General features: G+C 40.9%; 1 protein-coding gene across 1 annotated transcript; it reads left to right on the top strand.

The window, feature by feature from the left end:
* The first annotated feature begins 1361 nt into the window (after positions 1-1361).
* Positions 1362-12993, top strand: LOC149402256 (uncharacterized). Its single transcript, XM_089608289.1, has 3 exons — positions 1362-1578; positions 1660-2666; positions 12649-12993. The coding sequence occupies exons 1-3, from the start codon at positions 1362-1364 to the stop codon at positions 12991-12993; spliced, it is 1569 nt and encodes a 522-aa protein (XP_089464415.1).
* The last annotated feature ends 884 nt before the right edge of the window (positions 12994-13877 follow it).

Raw genomic sequence — 13877 nt, forward strand, 5'->3', positions numbered from 1 at the left:
TAACAACTTACGAAGAGACAAATGTAGATTTGCATGAACAAACTCTTCGTAGTTTGCTTAAAACGATATATTCGCAATCTAAGGGTCAAAGGACTATTGACCTCAGTATGATTGTTAGAAGAATCTATGATGTCTGGTTATGAGGCATTGAGAGTTGGAGACTCTATAGTTCTTCTAGGTATCTTCCGAAGGTACTGAATTGACCAGTGTACTTCTAGAGACAAGATAAGAACAAACCATTTAACCTCTTATGTCTCGAAGTCACTATGTATGAATTGCATCATGCTTACCTTAATCCTGAAATGAGACATGCCATTTCACAGCTTACGTATTCTCATTTGAGAAAGTCAGAGTTCGGGCTCACTATGTGATTCCGAACATGGCCTATTGGTGAAGTACTAAGTTGTGAGAATCACAAGTTAAATGCTCATTCCGAACTCTGACTTTCTCAAATGAGAATACGTAAGCTGTGAAATGGCCTATTGTTTTACTTTCGTCTATTTCCAATTAAATAAAGAAATCAACTTTCTTTCGCATTTTTTTATTTTTTCGATTTATTCATAGTGTTTTGATCTCCATTTTTCGATCTATTTCTTTATAATGGAATTCTGAGACCCTTTCCCTTAAATAAACATACGAATTTCATATTACTCCTATAATTCTCATATTGATTGTTTGGATCGAGAAATTGGTTCAACAATTTGGCACTGTCTGTGGGAAGCTATCAAAATACCTAACTCTGAAGAAAACAGATCGAACCGATCTGAAGAATATCTTCCAACAGCAAGCACGAAGTCCCCATTTCCGGAATGGATCCAGAAATACGGGCTCTTCTGCTGAAATTATTCGAAAGCACCACCAAATTCCAAAGATCTACCTAATCTCAGCTCGACAGCCTGATAGCGGGACAATCTTCACTTCAGGAGCAGCTCGACGTCAAACGAGCTGCCTTGCTGGGCTCGGTCAGTCCAATCTCCACGACTGAACATGGCAGTCGGTTCACTTCGCTCGGGAGGTGCTTGGATTTCTCCAGGATTCAGGTGACGCCCAACACGGCCGGGGAAAGCAACTTGACCAGAATGAACCTGTCCGAAAATCAGGTCCTGCCCGACGCTAGGCGAACTCGACCGATCCAAGACGAACTTCCACCTCCGCCCCGAGGAGGACCCCCCGTAGGGTATGTTCGTCGAATCATCTACCTCCCGTAGGGGGAAGAGATTCAAGAGGGACCAAATCATTTTTAGCTAGCAATTCGCCTTGGAGAGAGCAATATCCAGGGCCGACAGGTCCGAAATGAAGACGATCAGTTCGCTGTCGAACTCCCAGGAGCCAATAACATAGCTTTCGACGCTTTCCGCTAGATGGTGGAAGCAAAGTTTCGAGCTATCGACTCCCAAATGCACTATGCCACAAGCTCGGCTCCCGAGATCGACCGCCTTGTAGCAGACACCGTTCGAACTCCTTTCGCCCAAAACATCACCCGGGTTAGAATTGGAGATGCTGGGAAGGTTAGACTTCCTAAGTATTCTGGAACATCTAACCCAAAATCACATATGACGGCCTTCCGCATCGTGATGGGTTGGGCGTACCTGAGAGATGATTAAAAAGATGCCGGGTACTGTCAATTGTTTGATGAAAACCTATCATGAACCGTCTTAGATTGGTTCACCCGTCTCGAAGAAGGGTCGATTAGCACTTTCCAACAGCTTTCGGTCGCCTTTCTGAAACATTATTCTATGCTTGTAGAGGACGAGGCAACCATGGCTGATCTATGGAATACCCAAAAAACTCGAGACGAAACCCTAAAGAGTTTCATGACAAGGTTCAAAACTGTTATGTCAAAAATCCCTTGTGTTGAGGGCGAATCGGTCCTGAATGCCCTTAAGAATGAACTCTGGCATGAATCCAGGTTTCGAGAGGAAATGACGGTAAACAGGCCTCCCACCATCGAAGACGCGATTCATCGTGCTACGAACTACGCGAAGGCCGAAGAGGAAAGAACCTTATTGGCAAAGAAACATAACCCGAAAAGAATCCCATCAACGACACTCCATCCAGCCATTACAAAATCACAGGGCACAAGACCATTTCGAAGCAACGAATGTAAGAAGCCACAAGGCACTCCAGATCATACTTATAATGTGAACGACGAAGGTGCCTCGGAAGAGGGCAGCTCAAAATGGCCCCGTGACAAAAAGAAATGTTGTGATTTCCACAAGAATTACGGACACGATACTCTGGATTGTGTCGTAGCTAGAAAGGTTCTTATTGAAAAATATAAGAATGGAGAATTGAAGAACATCAATCTAGGTCCTCCACCCCAGAAAAAAGAGTATAACAACGCCAAGCCACGAGGAAATCCCTCTCCAAAAATAGGGAGATCCAAGGAAGATGACACTAACGCACCCCAGGCGAAACCAAGAATCCACTACATCATGGGAGGTTCAAATTTTTGCAAAGAAAGTATCAACTCTATAAAAGCCCATCAGCGCCAACTTAAAGGCGCACCAAGGTCCTTCGGATCTCAAGAAAAAGTCAACACCACAATCTCGTTTAGCGAGAGCGATGCCTATAGACTGCATGGACCTCATGACGATGCTCTAATCATTGAGCTAGAAATGGGCAACTGCATAGTAGCCAAAATCTTAATCGATGGAGGAAGTTCGGTATTTTGTCAATGGTGCCCACAAGAAGAGTTGTAGTCTTTATTTTGTACATTTGATGTAATAAAGTCTCATGAAGACTCTTGCTTGTAATTGCCTATCTATTCATTAATAAAGTTGAAACGTTCATTCAATCTTCCTTGTCTGAAGCTTTATGATAAAACCATAGTCTTTTAGTCCATAAACAAACTTAACAACTTACGAAGAGACAAATGTAGATTTGCATGAACAAACTCTTCGTAGTTTGCTTAAAACGATATATTCACAATCTTAGGGTCAAAGGACTATTGACCTCAGTATGATTGTTAGAAGAATCTATGATGTCTGGTTATGAGGCATTGAGAGTTGGAGACTCTATAGTTCTTCTAGGTATCTTCCGAAGGTACTGAATTGACCAGTGCACTTCTAGAGACAATATAAGAACAAACCATTTAACCTCTTATGTCTCGAAGTCACTATGTATGAATTGCATCATGCTTACCTTAATCCTGAAATGAGACATGCCATTTCACACCTTAGTATTCTCATTTGAGAAAGTCAAAGTTCGGACTCACTATGTGATTCCGAACAAGGCCTATTGGTGAAGTACTAAGTTGTGAGTCTGTCATGAGTAACTTTGTGAAGTTCTCATAGATATGGAATTCATGTACAAGATTGCTGAAATGCAATGTATGTCACCTCATGCTTTGTTCCTTGGAGTGTGAATAAATGAACTGGCCAGTGTCCAAATTGAGTCCTGACTCTTTTGGATGAAACAATGTGACTTGTTAGCTCCTCGTCAATACATTGTTTCTAACTTATTCACAAGCGACAAAGGAGTTGAGGAAATAACAGCTAGAAGGGTAAAATGGTAATTTAGTAACTCCCGACTAGCTGATGACATTCATGAAGGGTAAACATAGATAATATTCAGTGGATCCGCTCATCATTATTAGGTCGAATTCTTGAGTAGAAAATAAATTCATTTGAACCGAGAGATTTTCAGTGTCAGCTCTTTAGTGGAGTCAGTTGACATTAAGCTAAACTTGGAAAAGGTTTGTGAACTTTTGAGTCCAAGTGTTTAGCTCAAGCTTTATTCATTTGGGTCCATGAGGTCACTGTCACGAATCACATCGATAGGAATAGTTAAACTGGAAGCTAAGTCAAAACAAGAACAAAAATTGTCGAAAGGGTATTTTTGTCTTTTGAGACATAAGGATGAAATGGATGTCAATAAATTTTGACAAGTTCATTTGATGACTTAATGTCACTCGGCCATAATATGATTAATTGGGCCTTGTGAATTAATTTCATTTCATGAGAATTTTATTGAAAATTCTTAATGGGCCTTTCTCATGTTGTCATGAACAAATGAAGAAGCTTCTAGAAGCTCCTTCTAGAGAGACTTGGGCGCCTACCCTAATAGAGAAAATAGGAGAGTTTATTTTGTGCATAAATGTATTTAGATACTTGCCAAAAGAAAAAGAGGAAACAAATTTCCTCCAAGAGGAAAGTGGGAATCGGCCAAGTGAGAGACAAGGCAAGGCCTTGAACAAAATTGGAAACAAATCAAGGCTTCTAGAAGCCTTGAGTTGGCCGAGTGTCTCAAAGGGAAAAAAGAGGAAATTGCTCATGAATATGTGATATTCTATAGAAGAGGAAACTACCTTATTGAAGGTGAGACCTCTCCTATAAATAGGAGCCTCATTTCCTCACATTTTATTCATCCAAGTTTAAGAGATTTGAGAGACTCTCTCTCTAGAACTTGGCCGAAGTCCTCTTCTCTCTCTCTCTAGTTTATTTTCGATTTTCTCTTGTCTTGGCACCTAGGTCCTCACTCGACCTAGTCTTTAGCTCTGCGACTTTGAGACTCGTTCTTAAGTCGTAGTGTTTAAAAGTGCCCACTCACTAATTCCTTCTTTTCGAGTGATTTAGTGATAGAAACTTTCGTGGTTGCTCGAGGAGCCGAGGAAAGAAAGAGAGACGTGCTGCGAGGGGAGACGAGCGTTGCAACTTTCCAAAAGCTTCTACAAGGTTCAAGCTTCAAGAAAGGTTAGTAACTTTAATAGCTCATATTAGTTTTTATTTACATGTACATGCTCTTGTCTAGGTTAGTAAAAACTAGTTTTACTTAAAAAGAAAAATTTTAAAATTCCGCCGCTTAACGAAGCGTTAAACTTTTTCTTAAACCCTAGATCGATTCCAACAAATGGTATCAGAGCTATGGTCAAAGGAATGCATGTGCATGTTTTTAAATTATGAGCTTGAAAATCGTTTTCGAAAGTTTACTAATTTGTGACAAGTTAGAATTTCAATCTTAGATTTTTTTTTAATTTATTGCACATGCCTTTAAATTAAAAACCGTGTTGATTTTCTATGAGTTTGGGATGATGTTAAAACACATTAGAATCAGTTCTAAAAGTTTTTAATTTTTTATATTGAAAAACATGTTTTAAAGGTTTGAGATTTTTCGAGTAAAATTTTGTGACTAGTTTTGTTATCTTGCTAGTTTCTTATTTTTACTTGAATCGTTTTATGCATGTTGTTATTTCTTTTATCCTATGTTATTACCCTGCTAATAAAACACAAATAAAAGCTTTAAACAACATCTTAAAACGTTCCGTTACACTTGATTCTTTTTCGCACCTAAGTAGGACCAAGCTTTAATTTATTTCTTTTTCTTCGAGCTGGAGTAAACCCGCATTAAAAGTGGCATAACTCTCTTCTCAGAAATCGAAATTTGATGATTCTTGAATCAAATTAAAGCTCTGTCTGTCCTCTGTCCAATGCCACCGGTTTCGGCTGAAAAGGACATCGGAGCCGCCAGATATGGCGATTTTACTCCGAGGTGCGCGGCTGTCTGAAACTCCAGTTTTTTAGAAATCCGGATTTTCAAACCCCACTACCATGAGTTATAGAACTCTAATGAGAAAATTTTCTTGAGCAAAAATGTTTTTCATATGATTATAAACATGATGTGTAAAGATTAAAAGTTTTGATTTTTGAAAGATTAATTGAAATTGAATTTTTACAAAACTAGTTTGAATTTTGAAAAACCGTTTTCACTTTCAAACTTGAAAATATTTTGTCATCCAAATCAAATAAGTTTTCAAAATGTTTTCAAAACTATATCTATATCACATATGTTCAAAATCTATATGCTCTTGAAAATTTGAGTGGGAGGTCTCCTTGTAGACAAGCCGAAAAATAAAAGGATGTGTAATCTCAAACTTTCAAGTGTTCGAGTGAGTTGAAGTTCACACTTCCCTCACGCACTTTCCCGAAATAGAAAATAGGAAAAGATCGAGTATGTACCTTGTGCCTTTATGCACTAATACTGCTCTGAACATGTCGATCTAGGATTCTCTTCTAGTTGTCCGCTCTGTCGCTCTCTAACTAGGAAATTTGTTTCCGAACTTATAAGAGTCGATGAACCAACTCCAAAAACTAAGTGGGAGGGTTATATTCGTTGTTTGTAACCCACGATCCCCAACACTAATGAAAGATGCAATAACGTGGGACTAAGAGCCGCTCTTGCGACCCTCACTTAAATGTGAGTACTCCAAGGCGTTATTGCTTCGATCATTGCTCAATGAGCTACGTCCGAAAGTGATGCAATGATGGCAAGGCCTCCCCTTGGGGGATTGTTTTTCAAACCTGATCTTTTGGACTAAGTGGTTGGTTGCACACTTAGGCTCAATCCCTAGTATCCTTCCTTAAGGCTCTGCGAAAGGATATGAGTGATCAAACCAATTTACAAGGTGGCTAGTCAAAATGATGTACTGACATCTTGGCTTAGCATTAATGATGTGTCATTTACTTATAAATGGAGATTTTTTGCGGCCTTCTCTTGAGGGAGTAAATTATCGTTTAGTTTATAACACCTTTGGATTTTATAAAAGTCTTAATAAAACTTAAATCCTAAACCAAAGACTAATCATAAACTTGTTTCAACTTATATAGGCAATATGTCTCTCAACCATCTCTCTATCTTTCTTTCCTCGATCAAACTTGAAAACGAAAACTACGTAGATTCGAAACGTAACCTCGACATAATACCTACCAAGCACAAATGGGTACTCACCACCCCGTGTCCTCCTCTGACGAATGATGATTCAACTCAAGGGGACAATGACGCCTTAGCGGCCTGGCTTCGATCCGATGAGATTGTGAGGTGCTATATCTTGGCATCTATGAACAATATGCTGAACGAGCAACATCGTGACATCGAGACTGCCGCTGACATGCTCTACAATCTCCTTGAGATGTTTGGAGGGCAAAGGCGTCAAACAAGGCTACAAGCAGTCCGACAGTTTATGAACTGTCATATGCAGGCTAGGACTCCTGTTGGAGACTTCATGATACTGATCATTAGTTTTCTGAATAAAATGGAAATCCTAGGATCTGAGATTGATGGGAAGAATATCATAGATATGATCTTAGAAACTCTCCCCGCATCTCTTGATACCTCCAAGATGAACTACTTCATAAACAAGCTAGAGTACACTGTTACCAAGCTTATGAAGGAACTTCACAATGCTGTAGGTCTCACTAAGACAAAGAGGAATCAAGGAGAGGCACATGCTACTGAGCAAAAAACCTCCGCCTCTGGAACTGTGAAGAGACCTTACAAGGCCGATAAAAAGAACTGTCCCGCCTATCTCAAAGCAAAGGAACATAGTATTGTACTAGTTACCGAAGCATGCTTAGTAGCTGATAATGTATCATCGTGGATTATTGACTCCGCTGCTACTAACCATATTTGTTGTTCCTTGAATGGTTTCAAGAAAACCAAAAGCTTAGAGGAAGGCGAGTTCTGTTTCAAATGGGGTGATGGGAGCCTGGTGTCTGCAAAGGCTGTGGGATCCGTGACGCTGTCTTTTGAAGACCGCACTTTAAACTTGAATAATGTTTATTTTGTTCCTACCTTTGGGAAGAACTTAATATCCGTTGCTCGTCTTCGTGAGCAAGATTATTGTTTAAAGTTCATTAAGAATGGAATTCGTATTTCGTTTCCTGGTAATTCTTTTGTCACTGATGCATGTATGAAGAATGCTCTTTTCTACATCTATCCCACTCAACCTTCTCTTTTAGACACCGAAATAGATAATGATCTAATTAGGGAGCCAAAGAGGATCAAACTTTCTGAATCCTCCGATCTAACAAAATCAACACACCTATGGCACTTAAGACTTGGTCATATCAGTCTAGATAGGATTAAGAGACTTGTGAGGGATGGTCCACTCCAAGCCTCTGCAATAGGTTCACTACCTACTTGTGAATCCTGCATAGAAGGAAAAATGACTAAGCGACCTTTCTCCGATAAGGGTCGAAGAGCCACTGAGTTGCTGGAACTAATACATTCTGATGTATGTGGTCCGCTCAACCAACAGGCACGTGGAGGATACGAATACTTCGTTACCTTCACTGATGATTACTCAAGATATGGGTTTGTCTATTTGCTTAAACACAAATCCGAGACCTTTAACGTATTTAAGGTCTTTAGGGCTTTAGTGGAAAAGCAAACTGGCAAAGTGATCAAAACCCTTCGATCTGATCGAGGTGGTGAGTATATGTCTGGAGAGTTCGATGACTTTCTTAAAGAAGAAGGTATCGCTTCTCAGCTTACCGCACCTGGCACACCTCAACAAAACGGAGTGTCAGAGAGAAGAAACCGAACTCTTATGGAGATGGTTAGATCGATGATGAGTTACTCATCACTCCCGCTTTCCTTTTGGGGATATGCCCTCGAAACAGCCGCCTACATTCTGAACCAAGTTCCGTCCAAAACGGTTCCTGGTACTCCTTATGAACGATGGACTGGCCGTAAAGTGAATCTTGGCCGCATCCGAATTTGGGGTTGCCATGCACACGTGCTGAGGCAAAAGACTAGCAAGTTGGCTAGTAGGTCAGAATTGTGCCTGTTTGTAGGATATCCGAAGGAAACCAAAGGTTTTACTTTCTATAGTCCCGAGGACGATAAGACTTTCGTTAGCACGAATGCTCGTTTTCTTGAGGAGGACTTTATGAAGGATGCGAAACCTAGAAGCAAAATTGTGCTTGAAGAAAAGTTGGGTGAGGAAGCTTCTACCTCATCTGTAAGAACTGTTCTTACCCCAACTAAAAACACAACCTAACTCATCAGAATCTCGTCAAGTAGTACTTCGACGTAGTGGGAGGGCTACTCAAAAGCCTGACAGGTACATGTCTTATGGAGACTCTCTTGTAGCCGTCTCCGACATGGATGACCCTGTTTCCTATAGCCAAGCGATGGCTTGTTCTGAATCAAACCTTTGGCTTGACGCCATGAAAGTTGAAATGCACTCGATGTATGTCAACAAAGTCTGGAAACTTGTAGACCTTCCTGAAGGGATTAAACCCGTAGGGTGTAAGTGGATATATAAGAAGAAAAGGGGTCCTGATGGGAACGTCGAGACGTTCAAAGCACGACTTGTGGCAAAGGGTTATACCCAACAAGAAGGGATTGACTATGAAAAAACCTTCTCGCCAGTCGCGATGCTTAAATCCATCCGCATACTCCTATCCATAGCTGCAGCTCTCGACTATGAGATCTGGCAAATGGATGTCAAGACAGCCTTTCTAAATGGCAATCTTGACGAGCGCATTTACATGGCTCAACCAGACGGTTTCGTGGATAAAGGTCAAGAGACCAAGGTTTGTGAGTTGCTTAAATCCATTTATGGACTAAAGCAAGCATCTAGGTCATGGAATATCAGATTCGATGAAACTGTAAAGAGCTTCGGCTTTGAACAGTCAATAGATGAGCCTTGTGTTTACAAGTTAATACACGAAGGCAAAGTTGTGTTTCTGGTACTATATGTCGATGATATACTACTCATTGGTAATGACGTGGGTAAGTTATCTGAGGTTAAGGTCTGGCTAGCAAAGCAATTCGATATGAAGGATCTAGGAGAAGCCGCGTACATTCTGGGGATCCAAATCTTTCGAGATAGAAAAAACCGGACCTTGTCGCTCTCTCAAGCATCTTATATTGATAAGGTGATGGATCGCTTCTCGATGCAAGACTGCAAGAGGGGTCAAACACCCTTTAGGCATGGAGTTTCACTCTCTAAGGACCAGTCTCCCAAGACTGCACAAGAGATTGAAGACATGAGGAAAATTCCTTACGCCTCTGCCGTAGGAAGCCTTATGTATGCTATGCTTTGCACTAGACCTGACATCTGTTTCGCCGTTGGCGTAGTTAGCCGTTTCCAATCCAACCCTAGACCCGAGCACTGGATTGCTGTTAAGCATGTTCTTAAGTATCTTCGAAGAACTAGGAACTTGATGCTTACATACTCAGGTACTGACCTGACTATGACAGGATATACCGACTCCGATTTTCAAGCGGATAAGGATTCCAGGAAATCCACTTCGGGATCTGTGTTCATCCTTAATGGTAGAGCTGTTGTGTGGAGAAGTATTAAGCAATCTTGCATTGCTGACTCCACAATGGAAGCAGAATATGTGGCTGCTTGTGAAGCATCCAAAGAGGCTGTATGGCTTAGAAAATTCCTTAAGTATTTGGAAGTTGTTCCAAACGTCGACGAGCCCATGACCCTTTATTGTGATAATAGTGGGGCTGTCGCAAACTCAAAGGAACCTAGAAGCCATAAGCGCTCTAAGCATATTGAGAGGAAATACCATTTGATTCGAGAGATCGTGCAGCGCGGAGACGTGGAAGTGAAGAAGATCTCAACGGTGGACAACCTCGCAGATCCATTCACCAAGGCCCTAGCGAACAAGGTCTTCGACCAACATCGTGAGGGATTAGGCATGAAGGACTACACACACCTTCTTTGAGTCAAGTGGGAGTTTTTTGTCAATGGTGCCCACAAGAAGAGTTGTAGTCTTTATTTTGTACATTTGATGTAATAAAGTCTCATGAAGACTCTTGCTTGTAATTGCCTATCTGTTCATTAATAAAGTTGAAACGTTCATTCAATCTTCCTTGTCTGAAGCTTTATGATAAAACCATAGTCTTTTAGTCCATAAACAAACTTAACAACTTACGAAGAGACAAATGTAGATTTGCATGAACAAACTCTTCGTAGTTTGCTTAAAACGATATATTCGCAATCTTAGGGTCAAAGGACTATTGACCTCAGTATGATTGTTAGAAGAATCTATGATGTCTGGTTATGAGGCATTGAGAGTTGGAGACTCTATAGTTCTTCTAGGTATCTTCCGAAGGTACTGAATTGACCAGTGCACTTCTAGAGACAATATAAGAACAAACCATTTAACCTCTTATGTCTCGAAGTCAGTATGTATGAATTGCATCATGCTTACCTTAATCCTGAAATGAGACATGCCATTTCACACCTTAGTATTCTCATTTGAGAAAGTCAAAGTTCGGACTCACTATGTGATTCCGAACAAGGCCTATTGGTGAAGTACTAAGTTGTGAGTCTGTCATGAGTAACTTTGTGAAGTTCTCATAGATATGGAATTCATGTAAAAGATTGCTGAAATGCAATGTATGTCACCTCATGCTTTGTTCCTTGGAGTGTGAATAAATGAACTGGCCAGTGTCCAAATTGAGTCCTGACTCTTTTGGATGAAACAATGTGACTTGTTAGCTCCTCGTCAATACATTGTTTCTAACTTATTCACAAGCGACAAAGGAGTTGAGGAAATAACAGCTAGAAGGGTAAAATGGTAATTTAGTAACTCCCGACTAGCTGATGACATTCATGAAGGGTAAACATAGATAATATTCAGTGGATCCGCTCATCATTATTAGGTCGAATTCTTGAGTAGAAAATAAATTCATTTGAACCGAGAGATTTTCAGTGTCAGCTCTTTAGTGGAGTCAGTTGACATTAAGCTAAACTTGGAAAAGGTTTGTGAACTTTTGAGTCCAAGTGTTTAGCTCAAGCTTTATTCATTTGGGTCCATGAGGTCACTGTCACGAATCACATCGATAGGAATAGTTAAACTGGAAGCTAAGTCAAAACAAGAACGAAAATTGTCGAAAGGGTATTTTTGTCTTTTGAGACATAAGGATGAAATGGATGTCAATAAATTTTGACAAGTTCATTTGATGACTTAATGTCACTCGGCCATAATATGATTAATTGGGCCTTGTGAATTAATTTCATTTCATGAGAATTTTATTGAAAATTCTTAATGGGCCTTTCTCATGTTGTCATGAACAAATGAAGAAGCTTCTAGAAGCTCCTTCTAGAGAGACTTGGGCGCCTACCCTAATAGAGAAAATAGGAGAGTTTATTTTGTGCATAAATGTATTTAGATACTTGCCAAAAGAAAAAGAGGAAACAAATTTCCTCCAAGAGGAAAGTGGGAATCGGCCAAGTGAGAGACAAGGCAAGGCCTTGAACAAAATTGGAAACAAATCAAGGCTTCTAGAAGCCTTGAGTTGGCCGAGTGTCTCAAAGGGAAAAAAGAGGAAATTGCTCATGAATATGTGATATTCTATAGAAGAGGAAACTACCTTATTGAAGGTGAGACCTCTCCTATAAATAGGAGCCTCATTTCCTCACATTTTATTCATCCAAGTTTAAGAGATTTGAGAGACTCTCTCTCTAGAACTTGGCCGAAGTCCTCTTCTCTCTCTCTCTAGTTTATTTTCGATTTTCTCTTGTCTTGGCACCTAGGTCCTCACTCGACCTAGTCTTTAGCTCTGCGACTTTGAGACTCGTTCTTAAGTCGTAGTGTTTAAAAGTGCCCACTCACTAATTCCTTCTTTTCGAGTGATTTAGTGATAGAAACTTTCGTGGTTGCTCGAGGAGCCGAGGAAAGAAAGAGAGACGTGCTGCGAGGGGAGACGAGCGTTGCAACTTTCCAAAAGCTTCTACAAGGTTCAAGCTTCAAGAAAGGTTAGTAACTTTAATAGCTCATATTAGTTTTTATTTACATGTACATGCTCTTGTCTAGGTTAGTAAAAACTAGTTTTACTTAAAAAGAAAAATTTTAAAATTCCGCCGCTTAACGAAGCGTTAAAATTTTTCTTAAACCCTAGATCGATTCCAACACGGTAGACGTCATATTCAAGACCACCTTGGATAAGATGAATATCAAAGAAGCCGAAATCGAGCGCAGACCCAACCAGCTATCCGGATTCAACGGAAAAACAACCCCATCCCTAGCTGTCATCGAACTCCCCGTATGGGCCGAGGACGTAAATCTCATGGTTGGATTCAATGTATTCGACTGCCCCTCTCCGTTCAATATAATCCTTGGGAGAACATGGATACACGGAATGAAGGAAATACCCTCTACATACCACCTATGCGTACGCTTCCCGACCCTTACGGAATCCAAGCAATCAGGGAAAGTCAAGAGGCTTCCCAAATCTGTTATATGAGCAATCACAAGATGATCACTAAAAAGATCAAGTCAGAAGAAAGTCAACCTGAAGAACCCTCCGACAACGAAGCCAACGAAAGTCAATAGCAGTTAATGACTATCAGAAGCAGAATTGTAGACCCGATTCCAAAGGAAGAAAAATTAGAAGAAAAGGACGAACCATGCATAGAAATGGTAACACAGGTTTGAATCGATGTAACCGATCTTGAACGATGCGTAGGCATAGGGGCTGAAAGGAAGCATCTACCGAGAGCTGATCGCTTTCCTGAAAAAGAACAAGAAAACCTTTGCATGGACCACGGAGGACATGCCAGGTATCGACATCAATATCGCGTCACACCAACTCAATGTAGACCCTAGCCATAAGCCCTGAAAAAAAAAACGAAGAAAACTTGGCCCAGAAAGAGCCAAAGTGATCAACGAAGAAGTTGAACGGTTATTAAAGGTGTTGTCGCAGTTTTTCGGACAACTATTTAGGAGCCAAAGACGGTTAGACCCAAGGCCGGACCAAGTGGTCTCGTCTCGACTCGAGCGTGTCGGACTTGGTATCCCAAGTCGTCCCTTAGCTGTGGGTGAAGCTCACCTCGTCTTGATACCTGAAAAGCAAACAAGAGATTGTGAACTACAAAGGGGAAACAGGGGGGGTGCCCCTGTTTACCTCTCCGACGCTCAACATTAGTGTGATTGAGGTGGAGTATAGAGGTTTTAGGGGTGTTTAGAGGCCAAAGCTTGAGAGAAACGAGCGAGGTACGAGTTCGGCAGCGTTTCAGTACTCAAGAATGGATTACCTGGGTCAAGGGAAGGACCCTTGTATTTATAGGCAGCCAAGGGGTGGTTTGAAGACCCCTTGGCCGAGTGAGCAAGGTTGGGCCGGCCTTGGAG

This window comes from Urtica dioica, chromosome 3, assembly GCF_054948205.1.
Source record: "Urtica dioica subsp. dioica isolate 48M chromosome 3, U.dioica_male_clone48M_v1_H2, whole genome shotgun sequence".
Classification (NCBI taxonomy): domain Eukaryota; kingdom Viridiplantae; phylum Streptophyta; class Magnoliopsida; order Rosales; family Urticaceae; genus Urtica; species Urtica dioica.